The following is a 23,405-nucleotide window of genomic DNA, read 5'->3' on the forward strand; positions in this document are numbered from 1 at the left end:
GAGCCGCGCCGTCTGTCCGGGGAGGACTTACTCTTCATGTCTGTTCATCCCCAGACGTCCAGTCTGTCTGTCTGTCGGTGCCCGTACAGGGTGCTGTGCGGAGGTGGGGGCACTGGTGGTGGTGTGGTCCCACCCCTGAGGAGCTTTCTGGTGGGGCAGGGAGTAGGTGTATGCTGTAGTACAAAGAATGTGGTCTTCGCGGTTCGGCTAATCCTGGGTTCAAATCCGACCCCCGCCGCTGCCGTGTGACCTCAAGTCAGTTGCTTTACCTCTCTGGACTTCGGGATGCGCACCTGTGAACTGGGGATAATAACCCTTCGCCGGGAAGCTGTCTGGGAAGAGAACCGAGGTGAGGTGCATAGAGAGAGTCTGGCACGTACTGAGCGCTCCCTCCGTGGCCGCCAACTCTTGTCCCTGGTAAGGGAACGGAAAGGCCCAGGCCTCGGCTGGAAAAATGCCCGGGGAAATGAGTTATCACGTGACAAACTGGGATCATCTGCGCGCCTGCTCCGGGGGTCAGGAATTCCCTGAGCCCAGGATCTGGTGTCAGTGAGGCTGGGGTTCAAGTCCTGCTGTGCCCCTGCTGGCCTGAGAGTGTCTCGCCATCCCCGGCACCTTGAAGGGTTTAGGTGGCGGGAACAAGAGGGGTAGGCAGCTGGGGGAGGAGGCCTCAGTGGGTGGCCCTGCTTTCAGGCACCGGCTTGGGGACAGGAACAGACGAGCAGTGTGAGTCAGGATGGCCAAGAGGGTGGCACTGGACAAGGCAGGTGGCTGGGGCTGGCGGAGCGATGACGGGGCGTCCCAGCCCGGGGTTGGGGAGGGGGGGCTGCTTTGCCCAGGGTCTGGACGGAGGCTGCATGGTGGGCAGCTGAACGGTGGCCAGCCTGCACCCCCAGCCGGGACCGACGGGGATGACAGGGCCAGGAGCTGGGCTGGCAGGAGACGGAGGGTGAGTGGGTGTCCGGGCCAGCCTGCCCCCAGACGTTTCCAGGCCTGGGGAGGGAGCGGGCCCCGCCAAGCCATCCCGTCGGTGCTGAGACGTGCTGCCCAGGCTGTGCCGGCTCCACCGGGCTCTTGCGTCCTTCCCTTCTGTCCTGCGTGTCCTTCTGTCTGCCCACAAGCGTCCTCTGGGACGAGCTTACTGGTGGGGTCTCTGCAAGATGAAGGGGCCCAGGAATTGCCAGACTGGAGAGCGGCAGGGATCGGGACACAGAAAGAATGTGCTCTTTATTTATTTATTTTGAGAGAGAGGGAGAGCACACACACGTGTAAGCAGGGGAGGGGCAGAGAGAGACGAGAGGGAGAGAGAGAATCCCAAGCAGGCCCCATGCTGTCAGCACAGAGCCCGATGCGGGGCTCGATCCCACAGACCGTGAGATCTTGGCCTGAGCCGAAATCAAGAGTCAGATGCTTAAACCGACTGAGCCGCCCAGGCGCCCCGAGAACGTGCTGTTTCTAATAATCAAAGGACTCTGAGTTTATCATAGAACATTTGGAAAATACAGACAGGTCCTGAGGGGAAAAAAATGAAACACTGCCTGTCATCCCAGCACCCAGAGAGTTTCTGGAAAGCCTTAGTAGGATTCGGTGTTTAGAAATCCACTTTGGTAGGGCGTTCTTTAAAGCAGGATCGTGTTGTCTAGTTTTTTCTAACTTGTTTCCTAAACTTAACGATGATAATAGTATTCATCGCCAGCGTTCACTGAGCGATTCGTTAATGTGTCAGAGTCTCCCGTGCACCCGGAGTGGGTTATTATCTTTGTTTACCAGGAAAACCGGGCCGAGAGAGTTAAATACCTGCCCAAGGTCACCCAGGTATTGAGAGACAGAACCATCTGTACGATCCCATCAATAGCCGAGCCGCATTGCCTCCTGACAACCAACGCGTGCATTTTCCCCTGTCCTTAAATATTCTTTGAAGCAAGTAAAAAACAAAAACCTTCTGTTCCCCATTCATGCCTTTTTAATGGTCTGAGAAAAGACAGCGCGGGCTTATGAAGACTCAATTATTGATAGCTACATAATATTCCACGTTATGGTTATGCCTTCATTTATTTAACTAGTCCTCTGTTGGGAAGGTCGGTTGTTTCCACTTGTCATCGGTAACATTTCCCCGGGTCTCTTGAACTGGAGGACTGGGTTCCCGACTGCCCAGAGTGTCAGAGTCAGAAAGGCCCTTAGAGCACCGAGCGAGTGAGGCATCGGGAAGTACGGAGAAGGGGGCTGGTCTGGGGCTCAGAGGCTGTGGCCTCCTGCGCTGGGAGCTGCTTGCTCTCCGGGGCGCCCTGGGGGGGTGTGGGCAGGGGTAGTGCTGCCCAGGGGAAGGGGGATTCCGGGGAGGTGGGGGGGGGGCACAGGGGTGTTTTCCCGCTCCCTGAGCTGCCCTGGTGGGAGATTGGAAGTAGGCTTCTGGAATAAGGGCGGTGGGACAGGGTACGCCTCTGTGCTTTGCTGACTGTTTGGTGTGTGTGTGTGTGTGTGTGTGTGTGTGTGTGTGTGTGTGTGTGGCGGGGTGGGGGTGGGGGGGTCTGTCAAGTTGAGCCTGGGCCTTCTCTGCCCCTCCCCCACGCCCTTCTCTCTGGCCCTTGAGCTCTGTGGCCCCTTCCCCAGCAGGTGCCACCCTCATGCCCCTCACCCCTCCAGCAGCAATCGAATGTGGTGGGTGCTGGGTTCCCAGCCAGGGCAGCTGTGGACTGGCAAGGGGGTGGGGACCGAGGCGTCCCCCTTCCTGGTCCCGGCTCTCCATTGTGAGCCCCCCTCAGCTGTCCTGCTGCCCAGAGCCTGGCCCCGGCCCACATTCCTGCCGTGACGCTCTGGGTCTCCGGGTTGGAGCTGGTGAGCGTGAGGGGCACTGAGTTCTCACAGGACGGAGGGCCTTCTGGGGACAGGGACTGGTGGGGACAGAGCCTGGGGGGATCCAGGGGGCTCTGCCGAGACCACCCTGCTCCCACCAGCTAGTGGTTACGTCACTGCGTGTCCCTGGACGGATCCCTTGACTTTCCTGAGTGCCGCTTGGCAGGCTCGGTCCCCACCCCCACCCCTCTTAGCAGGGACTGGGGTGATGCAAGCCCTTCCCCTCTCTGAGCCTCAGTTTTCACATCTGTAAGAAGAAAGGGTAGAACCCCGTGATCACTGAGGCCTAGTTTGGCCTTGAGGTGTGGACCGAGGTGGGAAACGTGCCGTGGTAAGGCTGACCACCAATTATTCTGTGCCACCTGTGTTACTAGTGTCCCCGTGTGACCGAAGAGAGGCTCAGAGAGGTTAAGTAACTTGCCCAGAGTCACCCAGCAAGTAAGCCGAGCTGGACTCGAACCCAGGGCTGTCTGAATCTAGAGCTGGGCTCCCAACTCCTGCTCACACGCCTCTAGTCACCGAGAGCGGGGCGCCTGAGTCTGGCTCATGCAGGGCAGGAAGCTTGGGCAGAATTAATTATACTTGATTTTATTCTTAGCTTTTGCGGCACGATTAGCAGTGCTCAGGGGTGCTGGGCTCCTGGCCCCCTGCCAGCTGACCTAATTTGTGTGTCTGCGTCTGTTTCTGTACCTTACCCTTTCTCCCCGCTCATCCAGCCTCTCTTTTTCTTCTCTCTGCACCCTCCCCTGCTGTGTGGCCTTGGCAGGGCCTCTTGACCTCTCTGGGCATCCGCAGCCTGGGTGTGACCGTCCCGATTCTATTTGCCACCACGAGGATGGCGAGGCTTGAATGAAGTAAAATCTTCGGAAAGGATCACGGAACGCTGAGCGCATAAGGGACACTAGCTGCAACTACGTCCATTTATCCAACTCTGGATGTTGGGTCCTGTGCTCAACCCGTTACCTGCGTGATAGTATTTGATTCCCAGAGCAGCCCCGTTTTACAGATGAGAAGGCTGAGGTGCTGAGAGGCTCAGAGGCTTGCCTGATGTCCCACGGGTAGCGGGGGGGAGTGGCCGGTCCATTCCGGCTTCACCTCTGTGCTTTCCTGTTTCTCAGGGAATGCTCTTGATGGGGGAGGGCAGGTGATAGAGGCTGGGCCTGAGAGACCCCAGACTTCGAGTCTGGGAAGGAGGCTGGAGGCAGAGGGAGGCTCCCTGGCTTTCTCCCTGAATGCACCCCTGCACTCAGAGGGGAGGAGACATACCTGAGGTCCACCTGATTTGGGTCCGTCCCACCCTTCCCCCAGGTGGCAGCCCCTTGGGAAGGGCTCACCCCAGCGTTGTGTATGCTTGTTTGTACCCAGAAAGGAAGCCTGCATGGTGTGTGTGTGTGTGTGTGTGTGTGCGCGCGCGCGTGCGCGTGTGCATGAGGGTGCGGGATTGCCTGCTGGCTGCAGTGCGTGGGTGTGTTAGGCGCGTGGATGCGTTTATCAAGCATGAGGGGGGGTTTACCCAGAGGTGGGGCGCAGTGGGGGGCAGGGGCAGGCCACAGGGTCCTGGGGCCTTCGGATTCAGTTCTCCTTTCAGGGGATGGCATGGATAAGTATGCTAATTATGCATGGAATTATGCAAATGGAGAGGTCGTTTGGGGGTCGAAGGCTTTTGTCACCATTCTCCCCTGGCACTTTGTGACTTCTGAGTCTTTCCCTGCTGCCTCCCAGGCTCAGCTCCCGGCCCCCATCTCTTTCCTCCCTCCTCCTCCTGGTCCCCTGGGAGCTGCAGCCACCAGCACCCCTGCAGTGTTTCTGGGGGGCACCCACTGAGTTCCGGCCCCTCCAGCTGGCCCAGGGAGGGGTCAGGCTGGCATTCAGCTGGCTGGGGGGGGGGGAGGGGGCTGGGCAAGATGGCATCCTGCACCCCCCTACCCCCACCCCCACAGGTGTCCCTTGCATTAAGCTTCCCAGGACGAGTTCAGGGGTGACCGGGATGTTGGCCACCCCTCCTTCCACCTCGTCTGGGGGCCACTTACTATGCAGAAAGGATGTTCTCTTGGATGCGGGTTTGGAAAATCACTGAAGTGGCCCCTTCCCCAGCTCTGTCTGATTGCGCGCGCGAGGCTAAATTAAGATGTGAGAGAATTCGCTCCCCGCGCCTGCCACTCTCGCCTTCCTGCTTTCTCTCTCACTCGCCCGCTCACCGCATCCTCCCTGCACTGCCCCCTCCGCCTCCCCCCTGTGCCCCTCTGACCCCTGGCTTCCCTCTGCCCTGCGCCTCCCCCCTCCCCCCTCCCCGTCGTCCTCTCTATTCTTCCACTATCTTTCCCTCTCCTGCCCCCCTCCATCTCTGTGGGAAGCTGGAGCTCCTGGTCCTTAGCATGGAGGAGATGGTCGCCATGGTAACGGTTGTCATGTCGATGGCTACTGAGCTAGGGATGAATAGTATCTAGGTGAGAGCTACCTGAGTGGAGGCTGATGGGTTCACAAGAGGCTCCATGCTTGTCTCGGGGCCTCAGAGCTGCACCGTGTGCCTCCCCCCCCCCCCCCCCCCGCCCAGTGCCTGCCCCCGATGCGTGGCCCTTTTGTACCCAAAGGCGTGCCAATGCAAGGTGCCTCTCTGAGGCTGCCTAAGGGTGTGTGCATCAGGGTGTGTCTGTGTATGTTCTCTCTCTGTCTCTGGGAGTATCATTTCAAGAGTCTGTGTGGCTTTGGGGCGAGTCTTTGGATTTGGGCAGGCCCTTCCGGGAGCAGATTGTTAGGGGCTATTGCATGGCATTGGTCACCCAAGAATCATGAGGACTCCCTATTTTGGCTCCCATGTTGACTCCAGTTTGGGCACCCCCCGGGGACCTCAGACTTCTTAGAACCCCTCCTCCCGGCTGCTCCCTGGCCTTTCCTGGAAGGATGGAAAGACAGTGAAGACAGCTCCACTCCCAAGCGCGCTGTCCTGCTGTGTGGCCCTGAACAGGGATTGCACATCTCTGGCTCCTGGCTGCTTGCCTAAGAATTAGGCAGAACGTCTCCAAGGGACTCCAGCTTGGCTGGCCCAGCTTAAAGAGGCTGGTGGTGCAGGGAGCCTTCTGTTTCCCTCACCGGGGGTCCTGGGGGTTCGTTCTTTTGGGCAGCGGGGGCAGAGATGGGAGCTGGGGCAAGTCGGATCATAGCTGCTCTGAGCTCCTGGAATGTCTGAAAGCGAGAAAGACCCAGCAATTAGTCACGGGAGCAATTACACTAATTGTTCCACTCCATGACTCATTGGTAGCAAGTAAATACTGATTAATTCATTACTTTGCGTGTGTGTGTGTGTGTGTGTGTGTGTGTGTGTGTGTGTGTGGTAACAGGGGTGGGGTGGCAGGACGGAGGGCATCTCCTGGCTTGCTGCCCTGGCCTCTTGCCCCGGCTGGCCTGGGGAGGGCTGCAGAGCAGGTGGTCGAGGCTGGGGCAGGAAGCCAGGGTTGGGGTCCTCTCTCTAGCTGTGAGCAAACCCCAGAAGGGGGCCCATCCGGGGGCTGAGGACCGGCTCGCGGCGCTGGCCCGGTCCCCTTCCTGCTCCACACTCCTTTCGTGGTTCCCACGTCGGTCAGACAGTGCGAATGCTCAGACTGTCCCTCAGATCTGCTGAACCACCGAGTTCAGTGTTCACGATATTCTGACGTGCGGTCAGGATGGAAAGGAACCGGTTTCCAGGATGGAGTTGTCAGTTGGTCGCTGAAAGCCCCCTGTGATGGGGCTTCCCCAGCTGCAGCTCCAGCCCGCCCCTGCCCCGGGCACTAGTCCCATCTCCCAGCTCAACCCCGTTTCTTAACAGGCATTTCCTGAATACCTACTATGTGCCGAGCAAGGTCCCGCCTCCATCCATTGAGATGTAGTTCTGTAGGGCGGGCTGTCGTCACCCAAGCAGGCCCAGCTCACAAGTGGTGATAGGCGTGAATTCAGAACCATAGGATCCTCGGAAAGATCAGAATAGGGTGGGGCTTCTCGAAGGAAGTAGAGTGGAGGTTCGCTGGCCAGACATTGGACGATGAGGGGATGGGAAGGAAGAGTGTTCTGGGCGGAGGGAACAGCATGAGTGGACAGGAGAGACCAGGCACATTCCGGGAATAGAGAGCTGCCAGCGTGGCTGGAATCCAGCAATTGGAGGGGTGCAGAGGGACCCCGGATGAGGCTGGAGGGCGGGCACGGCCAGCCCGGGGAACACGGGTGCACTTCCCCACCTCGGAGACTTTGGCGTATTTCTTTCCCTTCCCTCTGCTGGAGATGCCTTTCTCTCTTGTTCCGTTGTTTCAGCCCCAAGCGCTAATCCCTCCAGATCCGTCTCACTTTCCTGGGGAAAGCCCTCAGGGACAGGGACTGTGGCTTGTCTTGGCTTGGAGCCAGGGTCAGAAGTATAGCAGGGGATGGGGCCCCGGCTGCCCCCTTGGAGGGGGAGGGACTCCTGCCTTGCTTGCCCCTTGTGCTGGCCGTCCTCCAGGGTTGCAGTGGGGAGGGACGGCCCCAGCCCCGGGCCTCCCCAGCTTCTGACACTGGGAGGAGTCTGTCCCCAGACTCCTGCAAGGAGCCCGTCGCACCCCTCCTGAGGTGGAATTGGCTTTTGGGCCCTCAGCTGACTCGGGCATCGAGATCCTCGGGGTGGGGAGGTAGGCCACCATCCTGGTTTGGGGAGGACCCAGGGCCAGGGCTGGAATGTACACTCCCTTCTCTCCCTCCCCCTCCCCACTCTTACCCAAAGTGCCCCCCTCCCAAAGCCCCTCGTCTCCCTAAACCCCGTGTCCGACTAATCGCATTGCCTTTGAGACTTCGATTGGGTCCCCAGCAGAGTCTGAATCTCGTCGTGTCACGTGCTCTCTGGTGACCTAGGGCAGCTGGGTGGGCCTCAGCTGCCTCCTCTGCAGAACGGGGCTGATGACCGTGGCCACGCCAAGAGTCCCGCCAGGCGTCCCGGGCACCACACACACATCCGCACGCGTGTGCTCGCGGCACCAGTGAGGCAGGCACTGTGGATAATGAGTACAGAGCGGTCACACGTTTAGTAAGTGATGAAGGCGGGACTCGTCCAGCGTTCTGGCTCTAGACCCCCGGTCTGCCAACCAGCAGTTCTGATCAGGGCGTCTGGGAGTGGTCCGGGTCCCCAGTGGGGGCAGGAAGGTGGGGCTGCTGTCCTAGCCTCTGGGGGGGACCAGGAGGTGGTATTCAGGCCCGCCCTGGCCCTGTTGGCCCGTGTGGTGGCCACGCCTGACGCTGTTCCTCAGTCGCTTGGCCCACGGATGTGTCTGCTGTCCCTCTGGGCACGTCCGGGCCGCAGGTGCTGAGCTCTGTGCCCGCCTCTGCCTTCCTCAGGCTCAGCGCTGGCGCAGTGAGAACTTCGAGAGGCCCGTGGACCTGGAGGGCTCTGGGGATGACGACTCCTTCCCCGATGACGAGCTGGACGACCTCTACTCGGGGTCTGGCTCGGGCTGTAAGTACCCGCCTCTCCCCCCCCCCCCCCACCTTGCCCTGTGCCTGGGCAGTGCCGTCTGCCTCCGGTGCCCCACCCAAGGCTCTGGGATCACTGGGAACAGGGGCCCATGCAGGCTGGTTTCCATGGTGGGGGTGAGGGGCCGGGGTGGGGGGTGGGGTGGTCAGGCAGGGGAAGCTTCTGGGCCGCAAACACGGGGAAGGGCAGCCCGTCCTCCCGGGGCTGTCGCCAGGGCTTTGAGACCTCAGAGCTCGGGACTCGCCGCTCCCCGCGGTTCTCTCTGCACTGTTTGCGTCTCCCTGAAGACCTCCCGCCTCTGCTGGGGAGCACGGACGCCCCTCAGTAACCCAGTTTTCAGTACTGCCCTGACCTCTTGGAGGAACTTAGTAGTCACTTCTCGGATCTGCAGGGGCGCGTCCTCAGCAGAAACCATTTGACTGACTCCGCTTGGGTCAGGTGGCCCCCTTCCTGTCCAGTCAGCTGTGGCCCAGGGTAGAGTTCAGGGAGCGGTGGAAAGGGGCAGACGCCTCCACCAGTGCCTGGGACAGCCCAGTTCTGTGGCCTGGGAAAGGCCAGGAGAGTAGTGTGAGGTGAGGGAGGTTGCCCCCGCACCCCGGGTTTGAATCCCAGCTTCGGCGCTTAAGACCTGTGCTACCTTCAGCCACTCTCCCCCTCTGAGTCCCTGTGTTCTCACCTGGGAATGATAGAAGAGCTATGCCTTCTTCTCAGAGCCTCTGGAAGGCTTCAGCGTAAGATGTCAGGGTCTGGAACACGGGAGGAGTTCTAAAAATGGTAGAAAAAAGGGGTGTGTGTTCGGGGCACCTGGCTGGCTCAGTCGGAAGAGCTGTGACTCTTGATCTCTGTGTCTTGAGTCGGAGCCCCGCTTTGGGTGTTGAGATTACTTTTTTTTTTTAATTTATTTATTTTAAGAGAGCGAGAGAGCGCAAGGGGGGGGGGGGGTGGTAGGGGCAGAGAGAGAGCGAGTGAGAAAATCCCCAGCAGGCTCCACACTGTCAGCGCAGAGCCCATGGCGGGGCTCGAACTCACGAACTTCGAGATCATGATCTGAGCCGAAGTCGGACATTTAACCGACTGAGCCACCCAGGTGCCCCAAGATGACTTTTCTTTTTTTTTTAAAAAAGGGGTATGTGCTGAGATTGGGCCCTGTGAGAGGACAAGGCGGTCTGATGGGATGGTAGGAGGTCTCTGTGCTATGGGCCTGGCCACCCACAGTCCTCTACCTCTAGTCTCCCCGCTTTAGCCCTACTCCATGTAAGCCTCTTGCAACTTAATCTTTGTAAAATCTATCTCTGCTGGGTCATGTCTCTACTCCTGAACCTCTCTGGCTGCTCTCCACCCCTCCTCTGCCTGATCAGGGGCCCAGGGAGTGGGCTGCACCTTTTCTCTCTCTCTCTCTCTCTCTCTCTCTCTCTCTCTCTCTGTCCCCTATTTCCTCCCGGGCCCCTTCCCTTGTCCTGGCTCAGAGTCCGCCAGATTGCTCAAGCATTTCCCTGTAGGAAGGGCTCCTTCTCCTCCTTGCTGTCTTCCTGTGGCCTGTGCCTCCGGAGAAGCCCTTAAGCGCCTCATGCTCTTGGCGGGGGTTTATCTAGGCCTGGCTTTTCCCAGAATGCCACTCCCCTGCTTCCCCCCAGCTTTTAGCAAGATCTGCAGCCCGTAGGGCTTTTAGGCTGCCACTAGGTCCAGGCCGGGGGGGTCTGGAAAAATCAGAGAAGACTTCCTGGAAGAGGTGCCCTCCCTCCCCTGCCCCCACCCCCCGAGGAATTTTTGGCTAGGCAGGGAAGGCTTAGGGAACATGCACCAGCCGCCGACCAGCTGTTGACCTGTGGGCAGGCTGTGGCTTACGTCTTTCCCTCATCTTGTCCTGGGGAGATTGCATGGAGTGAGGGCTGGGATCCGCCCCATCTTGGCGGCCATTGCTTACCTGGGACCCTCCTGCCCTCACGATCAGCCAGCTCCCTAGCTCTTTCCTCTTCCCCACCCCCTCAGACTTCGAGCAGGAGTCAGGCATTGAGACAGCCATGCGGTTCAGCCCAGATGTGGCCACGGCAGTGTCCACCACACCCGCGGTGCCGCCCACCATGGACATCCAGCCCGTGGGCACCCCGTTTGAAGAGCTCCCCACTGAGCACCCCACCCCGGAGCCAGCCACCAGCCCCCCAGTGGTGACAGAGGTCCCGGAAGAGCCCAGCCAGAGAGCCACCACCATCTCCATGCCCACGGCTACCACTGCTGCCACGACAGCGGGAGCCCTGACCGTGGCCACGGTGCCCGCCACGGTGGCCACCGCTGCCCCCAGCATCCCCGCGGCACCCCCTTCCACGGCCATCACCTCTGTCATAAGGACCACCGGTGCACAGAGGCTTCTGCCTCTTCCGCTGACCACGGCGGCCACGGCCCGAGCCACCACCCCAGCGGCGCCCTCGCCTCCCACCACGGTGGCTGTCTTGGACACAGAGGCCCCGACACCCAGGTTGGTCAGCACAGCTACCTCCAGGCCAAGGGCCCTTCCCAGGCCAGCTACCACCCAGGAGCCTGACAGCCCTGAGAAGAGCACCCTGCCCCTGGGGACCACAGCCCCTGGACCCACGGAAGTGGCTCAGGTGAGCAGTTTGGGGGAGGACAGGGAGCGAGAGCAGAGGCAGGTGGGTCGGGCCTGGGCAGGGGAGGTTGCAGCTGGGCGGGGCGGGGACCAGGAGGGTCTGGAGATGGGCCAGACATGGCTAGAGAGGGTGAGGCCAGAGGGCCAAGGCTGGGGGCGTGAAACACAGGATGGGGACAGAGGTCGAGGTGGATGGGGATGGAAGGGAGACTGGCCCTGGGGCTTAGGATGTTGGGACAAGATAGGGAAAGAATCGGGTAGAGCGCGGTTGGGGCGGGGCGGGGCAAGGGGCCTGTGCAGGGCCAGGGGGCAGGCATCCTGGAGTGAGCTCAGGAAGTCGTCGATTCTTTCTGTACGTCCATTTCCTCACCTGTGAGAAGGAGGAAATAATAGGATGCAGACCCTAGTGTTGCGGGAATCATCCAAAGCGCCTAAAACGGGGCCTGGCAATGGTAAACCAGCCAGAAGCTTCGGTATCGTCACGGTCACCATCATCACCGTTGTTGTTAGTCTGAGGGTGACTGGGGGCGGGGGGGGAGGCCGAGGGAGAGGAGAGCCCTCAGCTCACGTGTGCGGTGTGCTGCCTGGGTGGCCGGCTCAGAGCTGAGCGTCCCCATGCCCTCCCTCACCCTGGCATCCACGCTGTGGGCGGCACTGCGCCTTCCTCCTGCTGCAGACCAGGCCTCACCCGCGATGGCAGAGTCAGCATCTGAGCCCCGCAGTTGGCTCTAGAGAGAGGCCAGGGCATGTGTGTGTGGGGGGGAGATGTTAGGGGTGAGGGGTAGAGGGTTGAAGGGAGGAGGATGCGGACGTCAGGACTGTAGGGGTGCATGGGATCAAGGAAGTGGGAGCAGTAGCCTGGTCCCTGCTGGGTGGGCTGGGCTAGGAGGGGAGGAGGTCACACTGATTGGGGTACAAAAGCCCTTTGCAGCCGGCCTCACGGAGGGAGGAGGGCCATCAGGTGGGAGAGGTGCCTTCAGGTCCCCCTCAGCCCCTCTGACTCCCCAGCCCCGGCCAGATGCAGACCCTGCCCTCAGCTCCTCTGAGCAGCTGGGGCAGCCTGGTACTTCCCAGACGCTGGCCAAGCAGGAAGGGGAAACAGTGACAGGGGATGGAGGGAGGGGCACCAGGCCCACCTCGCCCTGCTCACCCCCGAGGCACCTACATCCTTGCCCCAAACCCAGCCCTGGTCCTGCTTCCCCCTGGTGGGAGCCGCCGGGCTGGTTTCCTGGATGCTTGCCTCCAAGGGGCATCACACTCTGCATTTGTACACTTGAACTGACCCCCGGGGTTGAGGGCCTCACCCCTGCCCCAGGTACGTGGCCTGGGGACCAGGCAGCACCTAGCAGTCCCCAAACAGCAATTCGACAGCGATCTCCCAACGATGATTGTTATTACCAAGAGGCGGCTAGAGGGGGAAGTGACAGATGGGGTGGGGATAGGATGTGGCCAGGTGAGAACAGAGGCGGTGGTGGGGTGGTCAAACCCGAGACGTTGGAATTGGGTGGATGTGGATTTTAGTTCTGCTTCTACTGCTTTACTAGCTGTACGTCCTTGGCAAGTCACTTAACTTCTCTGAACCTATTTCCAGCCCTATAAATCAGGGGTAACAGTACCTCCTTCACGGGGGTATTGTGAGGGCAAAACGCCCATAACGTGTTTAGCACAGTGCCTGGCACATAGCGAGTGCTTAGTTAAGTAAGTGTCAGACCCACTGGGAATGTGGGGTGGTTTGGGCAGAGGTGGGGGGGGGGTGCCCCATGGCAGGAGGGGCTGAGGCCTGGCTCCTAGGCTCATGCCTCCCTCCCTCCAGACCCCAACTCCGGAGTCCGTCCTGACCACGATCCGGGATGAGCCAGAGGTGCCCGTGAGCGGGGGGCCCAGCGGGGACTTTGAGCTGCCGGAGGAAGAGACCACACAGCCAGACACAGCCAATGAGGTGGTGGCTGTGGGCGGGGCTGCAGCCAAGCCGTCACCTCCACCTGGGACGCTGCCCAAGGGTGCTGGCCCAGGCCCCAGCCTCCTGGACAATGCCATCGACCCAGGCAGCTCAGCTGCTCAGCTGCCTCAGAAGAGCATCCTAGAGCGGAAGGAGGTGCTCGTAGGTGAGGCTTGGGGCCTGGGAGGAGCCCAGAGCGAGGCAGCTGGTCGGGCCTCAGTTTGGATGTCTAGGGACCCAAGAAGAGGTCAGGGCGTGGGGTTTCTAGGAGCCTCGTCTCCTAGGAAGGGAAAGCTGGGGACTCAACCCCCAGACCCTCCTTTTGTTTCCTCCTCTGACCTTCCCCTGTCCCAGGGTCTGACCCCGCCTCCATATCCTCCTTCCGGCGAGGTCTGTGAAGGCCAGCCAGCGCTGCCCGTGTGAGAATTGGCCACCCCGCGCCTCAGATTCAAGGCTCTCAGCCCCCTCCCCGCCCGGGGCCCTCTGCCCTCTCGCCAGGTTCTGAGCTTGTCCCCAGCTTGTCTTTAGCCCTTGACCTCTGCCTTCTTCCTCCGCAGCTGTGATTGTAGGCGGGGTGGTGGGCGCCCTGTTCGCGGCCTTCCTGGTCACGCTGCTCATCTACCGCATGAAGAAGAAGGATGAGGGCAGCTACACACTGGAGGAGCCCAAGCAGGCCAGCGTCACGTACCAGAAGCCTGACAAGCAGGAGGAATTCTACGCCTAGCGGAGCCTAGTGGAGCCACAGTGCCTCCCGTAGCCTCAGTGTCACCCCTCCGCCTAGCCCCCGGCCCGGCCCCACCAGCCCTGGCCTGGGACTGGGCCTGGGAGGGAGTCTGGCCGCGGTTCATCTCTGCCCGCCCTCCCAGGGTCTGCCCAGACAGCCAGCCTCACGCAGATCTTACCTGAGGGACAGGGGGCACTGCCATCTGCCCTAGACTGTGCCCTTACCAGCTCATCTCTTGTTCCCCCCCCCCCACCCCCCACCCTCCCCACAATCAGCCTGGGGCTTCAGGACCTCGTGTCGGCTGGACAGGAGGAAGGAAGCTCCGGATTGGCTGGGAGAAGAAAGGGTGGGGCTTGAGATGGGCTCCAGGCCCCAACCTGGCCCCCCCCCCCAGGGCCAGCTGAAGTCTCATTTCGGAGGCGGAGAGGCACGCAGGCTGGTTTCCAGGACGAACGTTTGGCCAGCTCAGCCCTCGACATCATCGAGACACTGCGGCCTCTCGCGACCGTCCCGGGGCCCCTCGCTGCCCAGGAGAGACGGTTCCTCTCGTCACCAGCCTGTTTTGCCCTGGCCTCTCTGGGGTGGTGGGGCCATTCTCCCCTGGCCCCTGCCCAGTGCCCACCTACCACAGGCCTCACCTCATCCCAGCGTGCCCCTAAGGAATCGACTTGCTAAGAGTGCTCTGGCAGCCACTGGTGAGGAGGGGCTGGACTGCCTGGGCCTCCCTCCCTCTTGCAGGCGGACTCTGCACAGACACCATCTCCCACACGGTCACGCATGACGTCACACACGAAGGCGATGACGCGCAACGACAAAACCTTGCGCGGTCCCGCTCACCCAGCCGGTGCAGACCTGTCACAGACATGCTTCCAAAGATGCTTATTCTCACGTGTTTCTCACCCCGCGGCCCCCCCTCCCCCCGCCCCCCCAATGCTCACAACAATGCAAGGCACTAGTCGTCGTCCCCTGATGGTGTTGACAGTGTGGCCTGCCCCTCCCTCTGTCCCCCTCCCCCCATGCACACTGTGGCACCAGGCAGGCTGTCCCCAGCTCCCGGGCTCACCGGAGAGGGTGGAGTCAGGCTGGAACAGTCAGCCCATATTGGGTCCCCAGAGTTGCCCTGCCACACTCAGCCCCTCACCACGACGCCAGCACCAACCACGAGGCCGCCGCCCTCAGCATGTCAGATACGATCCCACGTGGAGGTACAGTCTCCCCCCTGCACAGCCCCGCGCTTGTGCTGTAGGGGAACCGGCGGGCACTTGCTTGCCTCTCCTGAAATAAAGTGGGGGGGGGATGCTGCCACAACCCCCCCCCCCCAGGGCATTGCACATCGGTGGGGCCTGCTCCCCTCCCCTCCCCTCTGTAGCTCGCCGAGGGGTGAGTTCGGGGCCAGTCCCCCGCTAGCTAGGAGCCTTGCTGAGGAAGGCAGGCTGGTTCCTGGAAATGTTGGAGGGGGTTTGGGTCACCCAGGACCACAAGGCCTGGGCGGGGAGGGGTGTGCGGCCTGGCTCCCGGTCTTCCTGTACCCTCTCCTGCTCTGAGCTAGGGGCTGACTCTGCCTCCCAGGACACAAGTCTCCAAAGTGCCTGTGAGGGTGGGCCCTGTCGCCTGGGCCTCCTGCACCCTCCCCGCGGCCTCACCAGGCCCACCTCGGTCCCGCCCTGGGGCCCTCCCCGTGGACACCTGCCTGCTTGCTGGCCAGACAAGCTGATGGTTCTTGAAGCAGCCCAGCCAGACACACTGCCCCAGGCCGGGCGCTGAGAGCAGGTGGGGCTGGGCGGGGGGAGGGGGGGGGGCGTCCCAGGCCCCGGCCCACCTCCCCCTTCTGTGTTACCCTTGCGAGGGGGCCGCTTCTGTAGATATTTTAAATGTGGGGTCACAAATCTCCTTGGGGGAGGAGGGTGTGCTTGGTGGGGGCTCCTGAGGACACGGGATGTGGTCTGAGTTGGGGTTGGCTGGTGCTCACCCCCCCCCCCAACCTTCAGCCCAGATTAAAGTCAGGATCCCAGCTTTTATTTCTGTTCCCTTTTCTAGACTCCCTGGCAGCAGATTTCTGCAGGGTGAGGGGGGTGGGGGGTGCCCGAGGCATTGAGAGCAAGGGTCCAGGGAACTTCCACACCCTGTCTTTTCCACCATCCTGCTTCCGGGCTGGGGCTTTGTCTTTCGGACTCAGTGTCCCCCCGGGCAGGGCCTGGAGGCCTGTGAGGAGCCCAGCCGGTCCCAAACTTTGTGATGGGCAGGAGTGAGGGGAGGCACCCTGGGCCCATGATTTGTTGAAGGTGAGGCGACCTGGCCTCGGTCATCCCTGGAGTGTGGAAGGGCGAGGGGAGGAGGGACTGATGTCCCAGCAGCTCCCTGGTGGGCTGCTGTGGGGGGCCAGCAGCTCTGGTGACCAGGCCTGGGCAGGCCAAGGCTGAAAAGCCAGGGAGCATGGAGGAGAGGGGACGTGAGCCCAGGGATGGTGGGCCTGGGGTAGGAGACCCCTGCATGGGCCACATGTAGCCCATGGTGGGGCGGGGCCTGGCAAGGACGGAGGAGCTGGGCTTCGTCTGGCTGGAGTGGGCTTGGAGTGGCCCCCCTGCAGGGGTCCAGTCTGGTCCCAGCAGGCCTGACTCCCCACGTAGGGCTGGCTTCTAACTTGGGACTTGGGGCTTTGCCTCCTGGCACACGGGCCTCTTCTCTCTGTCCTTAGCGTTTGAGAGAAGGGGCCAAGGGCCTTGTTCATGGAGCCCTGGACCTGAGCCCAAGGCCCAGGCTTTATCCTCGTGGAACAACACAGTCTGACTGGCCCAAGTTCATTCCGGCCAGCCCGGCTGGGGCAGGGCAGTCCAGGAGAGAGGTCGGTTAAAAGGATGAGCTGGGGCTCTCCTCGGTGCAGTGTGGGTGCGGGGCTCTCACTCTGCCTGGGCACGAGGTGTGATGCAAGCAGGGCCCGGGCAGATGGGTCCCCAGACACACCAGTGTGCTTAGGGAGGGTGTCCCGCAAGGCCCTGGCGTTTCCTAGAAGCCGGGCCGATTCCAAAGGGGAGGGGGCTCGTGTGGCCCGAGAACCTCCCTGGGGCCTCAGCTGCCAGGGAGGGTGGCTGGGGCCTCGGGAGGTGGGGTTCGGGCCCTCGCTCCAGCTGTGACTTCTAGAACCCAGGTTCTGTCTCCCTAAGGGGCCACAGGGGCATACCTCTCCTGAAAGGTGCGTCCCCTTCAGCCCTGGAGGGGGCTGGGTGGCAACCAGGGCTGGGTGAGGCAGGTCTGTGGTCCGTGGCTTGGGGTGCTCAGGCCAGATCCCCGCCGGGGCTGGCAAAGCCATCTGTCCAGGCCTCCAGGCTGGGGCCCCGGGCACAGGAAGCAAACCTATCTTGGCCTCTCCGGTGGGGCGGGAGGGGCCACCACCTCCTGGGCTCTCCTGGATTTCTCCTGACAGCCACCACCCTGGACTTGCTTCCTCAGGCCTCCTGCCTGTAAATAGAAGCCCACGAACTGTACAGATTTACGGAGATGCCAAGACTGGGTCCTGGAGTTGCCATCTAAGGGCTGATGGGTCCAGCATCCCCCCCCCCCCCCCCGGTGCCCACCCGGCAGCTTAGTGCACAGCGTGGCAAATACGTGTAAATACTTTTCGTAGGCAGTGTGGCTCCAGAGAGCCCCCTGAAGACAGTGTCCCTCCCGTGCGTCCTTTCTCCTGTACAGAACCCTTCGCGTACCCGGCCTGGGGTGGGTGGGAGTTTGTCCTTCCCTCCCCCAAGCCTTCCCTGCCCTTTCTCCCCCCCCCCCCCCCCATAACCTGTTTATTAACCATACCTGTCCTGAGTTCACGGCCAAATCTCTAAAAAAAGCGGAGGGAAAAGACTGGAAAAAGAGACCCAGGTGCCTGCCCCCCCCCCCCCGCCCCGCCACCGGGGTTACTCACCTGTCCCAGCCTTGTGAAGGAGCTGTTTGGTTGTTTTGTTTTTGTTTTCTGTTTGGTTGTTCTTTCTTTCTTTCTTTTTTTTTTTTTTTAACACTTCCCGTGCTGTGCCCATTTATAAGAAGAAATAAAATTAAGCTGAAATGATACAGTGTGGCCTGAGTGTGAGATAAACAAGGAGGCTTTGGGGGAGGGGCCGCTCGTGGCCCCCCACCCCCCACCCCGTCAGCCACTTTACCCTTCAGAAGAAATTGAGAACCAAGCAAGGAAAATTGACCGGCAGCCTCTCGCGGGAACCATTATGGTAAAAGCGACCGTTGGTTGAGAATGTTCAGGAAACCACGAAGCTGACTGTGGTAAGGCCGCCTGGGGGCTGCGGTTGGGCCGGGGCCAGTCTGTGGTGGCGTTGGGGGCCCTCTGGTCACCCCCCCCGCCCAGGGGGAAAGAACTGGTTTCAGGCCACAAAGGGAGAATGTTGCGACCACAGGACATCAGAATCAGACTGAGGCCGGACGGCTTTGGGGTCGGGAGGCCTGATTTCAAGCCCAGGTGACATTTCCCAGCTGTGAGTCTGGAGAGGCCACTTCTGAGCTCGCGGAGCCTCGATTTTCTCACCTGCGAAATGGGATGACAGTGACCGCCCGCTAAATGGAATGTGGTAAGGATTCCACGAGGAAGAATAGTGCTCCGTGCTAGAACAGAACAGAACCTCAGGAGAAGCGGTTTTCCCTGACCTGGCACCACAGACTGACCCCTAGGGTCACAGGGTCATAGAGCTGGGAGGGCCTCGGGCCAGCCCCCAGCCCTGGGCCCTTTGGTGCAGAAGTCCTTGTGCCTACCCCTGCCGGCGTACCTCTTGTGACAGGGCTTTGGTGTATCCTGGGGACCAGTAGGTCACTCTACCTGTTGAGAAATCCTTTCATTTTTAGCCAAAATTGGCCTCTCCAGTGTTTCTCTTCTCTGGGGGCACACCAGGCTCTGCCCTCTTGCCCCGGGATGGCCCCTAGGCGTGAGTGTCACGGTCGTGAACTTCCCTCCTCCAAGGGAAGCCTCTCCACGTGTCTGGCAAGCATTTCCTACAGGAATTTATTTCTCTTAAGACATGATACTCACACCGGGTCTCCGTGTTTCCGGGGTAGGTTGCCGTCTAAGGCCTGCGGATCCATTCCTTCCTCCCTGTCTTCACTGAAGTTTCTTAAGTGCCTGCTCTGAAACTGGGGGACGAGGTGTCACCAGCACAGACCCAGCCCCTGCCCCACGGGGCACGTACAGCCTCCTGGGGAGACAGGCCATAACCAGAGGCCCGTGACCGTGTAATGACTCCAGCCTGGGGGTGGGGGTGTCTTTTCTCCTCAGCCACCCCCTCCACCCCCACCCACCTCACTGCCAGACAGTTCTGGGACGGAGCTCCCGGGCCTGGGTCCTCGCTGTGGGACCTCAGGCCACTGGTCCCCTGACAGCCCTGGACCACACAGCTATAAAAGGGGAGAAGGGACCAGTCCGGCGCTACGTCGAGGTTTATGACAGAACCGGACCCCAGTTCAGAGCCTGCTGTGACGTAAGGGGCTGGCCTGCCACCACTCAAGGCCCAGCTCTTGACACGGCCTCTCCTCCAGGAAGCTTCTGGAAGGTCTTTGCATCCTCTTTCTGAATCCCTACAGCCTAGAGCTGCCTCCCCACCTGCAGGGCCCCCTTCACCTTCTCTGAATTCTCGTGCCATACATCCCTCTGGTACCCACAGCCGGAGGCATGGGGACAACGTGCTTCTGGGGTCAAGTGGACCCAGCTGCGCACTTGGGCACAACGTTCTCCCTCTCAGAGCCTGTTTATTCACATGCAAGTGTGGGCGATAAGGCGGGTATTTGGAGACTATGGTGGAGATTAACTGAGGTAATATATAGAAACCAATGAGGGGCGCCTGGATGACTCGGTCGGTTAAGTGATTTCGGCTCAGGGCACGATCTCACGGTCCGTGAGTTCAAGCCCCGCGTCGGGTTCTGTGCTGACAGCTTGGAGCCTGGAGCCTGCTTGGGATTCTCTCTCTCTCTCACTCTCTCTCTCTCTCTCCCCCCGCCCCCCACTCTCTCAAACATAAATAGAAACATTTAAAAAAGTAAAAAAAGAAAACAATTAGCATGACAGCTGAGTTCCAGCCCTTCTGTGGCTTTGGTCTTTCACTTACTTTAAATGTTTACTTATTTTCATTCTGAGAGAGAGACAGAGAGCACAAGCAGGGGAGGGGCAGAGAGAGAGGAAGAGAGAGAATCCTTGGAGCCCGACAGGGGGCTTGATCTCACAAAGGGTGACACCGTGATCTGAGCCGAAATCAAGAGTCAGAGGCTCAAACGACTGAGTCACCCAGACGCCCCTGTGGCTTTGGTCTTTTGCAGGCAAACCTTTATGCCAATCCCAGCTCTGCTCGCTGACTAGCTGTGCGACCTCGGGCGGCTTATTCAAACCCAGGGCTCAGTTTCCTCACCTGTAAAATGGGGACAGTAGTAGTACCTGCCCTATGCGTCCGGTGCTTTGAACCGTGCCTGGCTTAGGGCAGGGGCTCTACAGCTGGGGGCTGTTTTCTCGCCCTGTTGCTGTCGTATTATCGTTGTTATGATTTGCAAGGCCCAGCATGCTGCCTACTGAATAAGGAAATGACCCAGAACCTGGGTAGAAATCCAGACGTCAGCATCAGCGCTGGTGTGAACGATGGCTTGGGCTGGGGCCGGCGACGCCCAGGGTCGCTGCCCGGGAGTCATACACAGGGGCCTCGCAGATGGGCGCGTGGGCACACAGGAGCTGCTGGGAGGTGTCGCGTTTCTCTCCGGGCCCCTTGGCTCAGGGATGGGCGACAGGCAGAGGGGGAAGGAGGAGGAAGCTCGGCTTCCAGGCCGCCCACCCTGTCTCCGCCGACCCGCAGGGGGGCAGACGGAGGGGCCAGGCTTACGGCCCCCAGAGCTTCGAGCCTTCTAGCCTTCTCTGCACTTGGGGAGGACAGAGGCTGGACCTGGCGTGGGAGCGGGGGAGGGGATTAGGGCCAGGGAGCAGATTGCCAAAGCGCTGGGGTGAGACACCGTGCGGGGTGCCCTGATGGGGGGAGGGCGGTGGGTACTTCTCCCATCACCTCATTACAGCCTCGGGCAGGTCCGGCCTCCTGGCCGGTGGAAATTGAGGCTCAGAGAGTTCGAGAAACCTGAGGCCAGAGAGCTATGAAGGAGTGGAGTGGGAGCCAAACCTGGGTCTCCTCCTGGTGTCAAAATTCAGTTTTACCCTTTCATTTCCTTCCTCTGCCGATAGCTGCTGTGCGAGCACGGACGGGTTCCTAAGCTTCTCTGAACCTCAGCGAGGCCGTCAGAGAAACAGAGGCCACGGCGTAGGGACAGACTCAAAAGATATGTTCACGCAGGACATATTTGCTGGGCGCTTTCTCGTGGTCCGTGCCCATTCACAGACGCTCCCTGCTTTCATCCCGGGAGACCCCGATTGCCCCCCACCCCTCACAGATAGAGACAGCGAGCCTGTGAGCAAAGCCCTACACTGCGGGGGCACTTCTAAAGGACAGATGACCCAGTTTCTTCAATTAAGTTCTTACACATTCTTGCAAGATGAAGAGGTAATTTACAGGTAAGCTTAAAAGGCTTGTTAGCTAATCAATGTGGGAACTTGATTCAGATCCCGATTCAAACAGATCCTAAAACAACAAACAACAAAAAACAAACAAAAAAACCCCACAAAACTCCAAGCTAATTATGAGGCAGGTGGAAATCTGACCTATGAATGAATAGTTGTTGTAAAAGGATCATTGTCCGTGTTCCTAGATGTGACAGTGGTCCTATAATTATGTGTGTTTCTTCTTTAAAGCATCCTTATCCTTATGTAGACTGGAATATTTGCAGATAAAACGATAGGATGCTTGTGACGGGCTCACGGCAAGTGCAGGGAGGAGGGCGCGGGTGGGCAAGCAGAGGGGGCGACGTGAGATTTAGGCTGGTAATTGGAGAAGCTGAAGGATGGGCACATGGGGGTTCATTATATTATTCTATCGACCTGAAGTTTAAATTTTGAATTCTTCATTCAAAGATGTTAAAAAAAAAAAAAAAAAAAGAAAAAGAAATTGATCGCCGGGGGCATGAGGTCTTGCCAGGGTCTCACGCCAGCAAAGGCAAAGCTAGGTCTTCTGACTCCGGGCCCCGGGCCCCTGCCTGCCCTACACCCCCTCCGCGTCCCCCGCCCCGACCAGGGGCTTCTGCAATGTCACATCTCCCCTGCTTTGTGTGGTCCACTTCCAGGGGGCCAGCACCTTCACCGGCCTCGTCCCCTCCCCTGCCACGGACGCTGACTTCCGCGAACTTCCCTGATGGAAGAACTCCCATGGAATAGTGATGACGGACGTGGCAGTGGCCTACCCTCCTCTAGAGGTGTCAGCCTCTTGCCAGAAGGAGGAACAGACAGCGCCCTTCCCACGTGGGCGGCGGGTCACGGCTTTCCGGGGGATCTTTGGCCTTGTTCTCTGTTCACACCAGTCCCGTGAGGTGGGCTGGCTGGGGGTTACTCCTCCCACTTTGAAGGACATTGGGTTGGGTCATTTCTCTCCATCTACAAGGCTCTGGCCAAGTCTAGACCTTTGTCATGTCTTGCTGGGAATACTGAAGTAGGCTCTGAGTAGGCTGCAAGGTCAAGGCACAGGCTTTGGCATGAACGGCTGGGGGTCATCCCCCGGCCTCGGCCAGTTCTTCCCGGGCTGTCCTGGGGCAAGCCACTTTGCCCCCTGACTTTGGCTTCCTCCTCTATAATGGGCACAGTGGGGACCACTAAAGGGGTTTGTGGGGATCCGGAGGCAAGGCAGAGCCATGTGCTCAGCACGACAGCAGGTGCCCAACAGCAACAGCCCAACAGGTGCAGGTGCCCAACAGCAACGGGGGTGGTCTTCCCAGGAACAGCACTCACCACGGACTGCATGGACTGCACTCACAACATCCTAAGCTTTAAAATTTAAAAAAAAATTTTTTTTATTTTTATTTTTAGAGAGAGTGTGAGTGGGGGAGAAGGACAGAGGAAGAGAGAGAGAGAATCTTAAGCAGGTTCCATGATCTGTGCAGAGCCTGACGCAGGGCTCGATCCCACGACCCTGAGATCATGACCTGAGTTGAAATCAAGAGCCAGACAGCTGACTGAGCCACCCAGGCGCCCCCTAAGTGCTTTTTAATACGCATGCATTTAGAACAGGGCCCGGCACGTGGTCAGTACTATATAGGTGTTTATTTAAAATAGCATCGTTTTTGACATATGAGCCCATTTTCTGCTATGGACTGAATCGTCTCCCCCACAATCCATATTTTGAAGCCTTAACCCCCGATGTGACTGTACTTAGAGACAGGGCTTCTAAGGAAGTAATAAAGGTTAAGTGAGGTCATAAGACTGGGGCCCTGGGACACTTACCCAATAGGATTAGTGTCTTTACCTTGTAAGAGACGTGAGAGCGTTTGAGCACTCTCTCTGTGTGAGCACAGAGGAAGGCCATGTGAGGACACAGCAAGGCAGGAAGAGGGCTCTCAGTAGAAGCCGGCCGTGTGGCCACCCTCCTCTCAGACTGCCAGCCCCCCGGACTCTGAGGGAACAAACGTCCCTTGTCTAAGACAGTAAACCCAGTCTGTCGGATTTCATTATGGCAGCCTCAGCGGAGTGATATATTTAATCTTTACAAAAATCATGAGACGTGGTAGGTACTCATTACTTTCATGCTTACAGATGGGGAAACTGAGGCCTATAGACTCCGAGAAGACTGAGGGCGTAGGTAATAAAACCGTACAGGCAACCTTGACTCCCCCGCTCTCCTTTCTCCCGGCAAACTCCTATGGGTCCTTCAAAGCCCTGCTCCACGACGCCTTCCCAGGAACTCCCAGGCAGCATTAGTCGTTG

General features: G+C 59.7%; 1 protein-coding gene across 1 annotated transcript in view; it reads left to right on the plus strand.

The window, feature by feature from the left end:
* Positions 1-17,639, plus strand: part of SDC3 (syndecan 3) — a 35,877-nt gene extending 18,238 nt beyond the window's left edge. The window contains exons 2-5 of the mRNA XM_047868895.1: positions 8,188-8,305; positions 10,313-10,926; positions 12,739-13,030; positions 13,422-17,639. Coding sequence (XP_047724851.1) covers positions 8,188-8,305; positions 10,313-10,926; positions 12,739-13,030; positions 13,422-13,588 — 1,191 coding nt within the window. The 3' untranslated portion in view covers positions 13,589-17,639. The remainder of the gene's footprint in view (positions 1-8,187; positions 8,306-10,312; positions 10,927-12,738; positions 13,031-13,421) is intronic.
* Positions 17,640-23,405: the final 5,766 nt, after the last annotated feature.

This window comes from Prionailurus viverrinus, chromosome C1 (genome assembly GCF_022837055.1).
Source record: "Prionailurus viverrinus isolate Anna chromosome C1, UM_Priviv_1.0, whole genome shotgun sequence".
Lineage (NCBI taxonomy): Eukaryota > Metazoa > Chordata > Mammalia > Carnivora > Felidae > Prionailurus > Prionailurus viverrinus.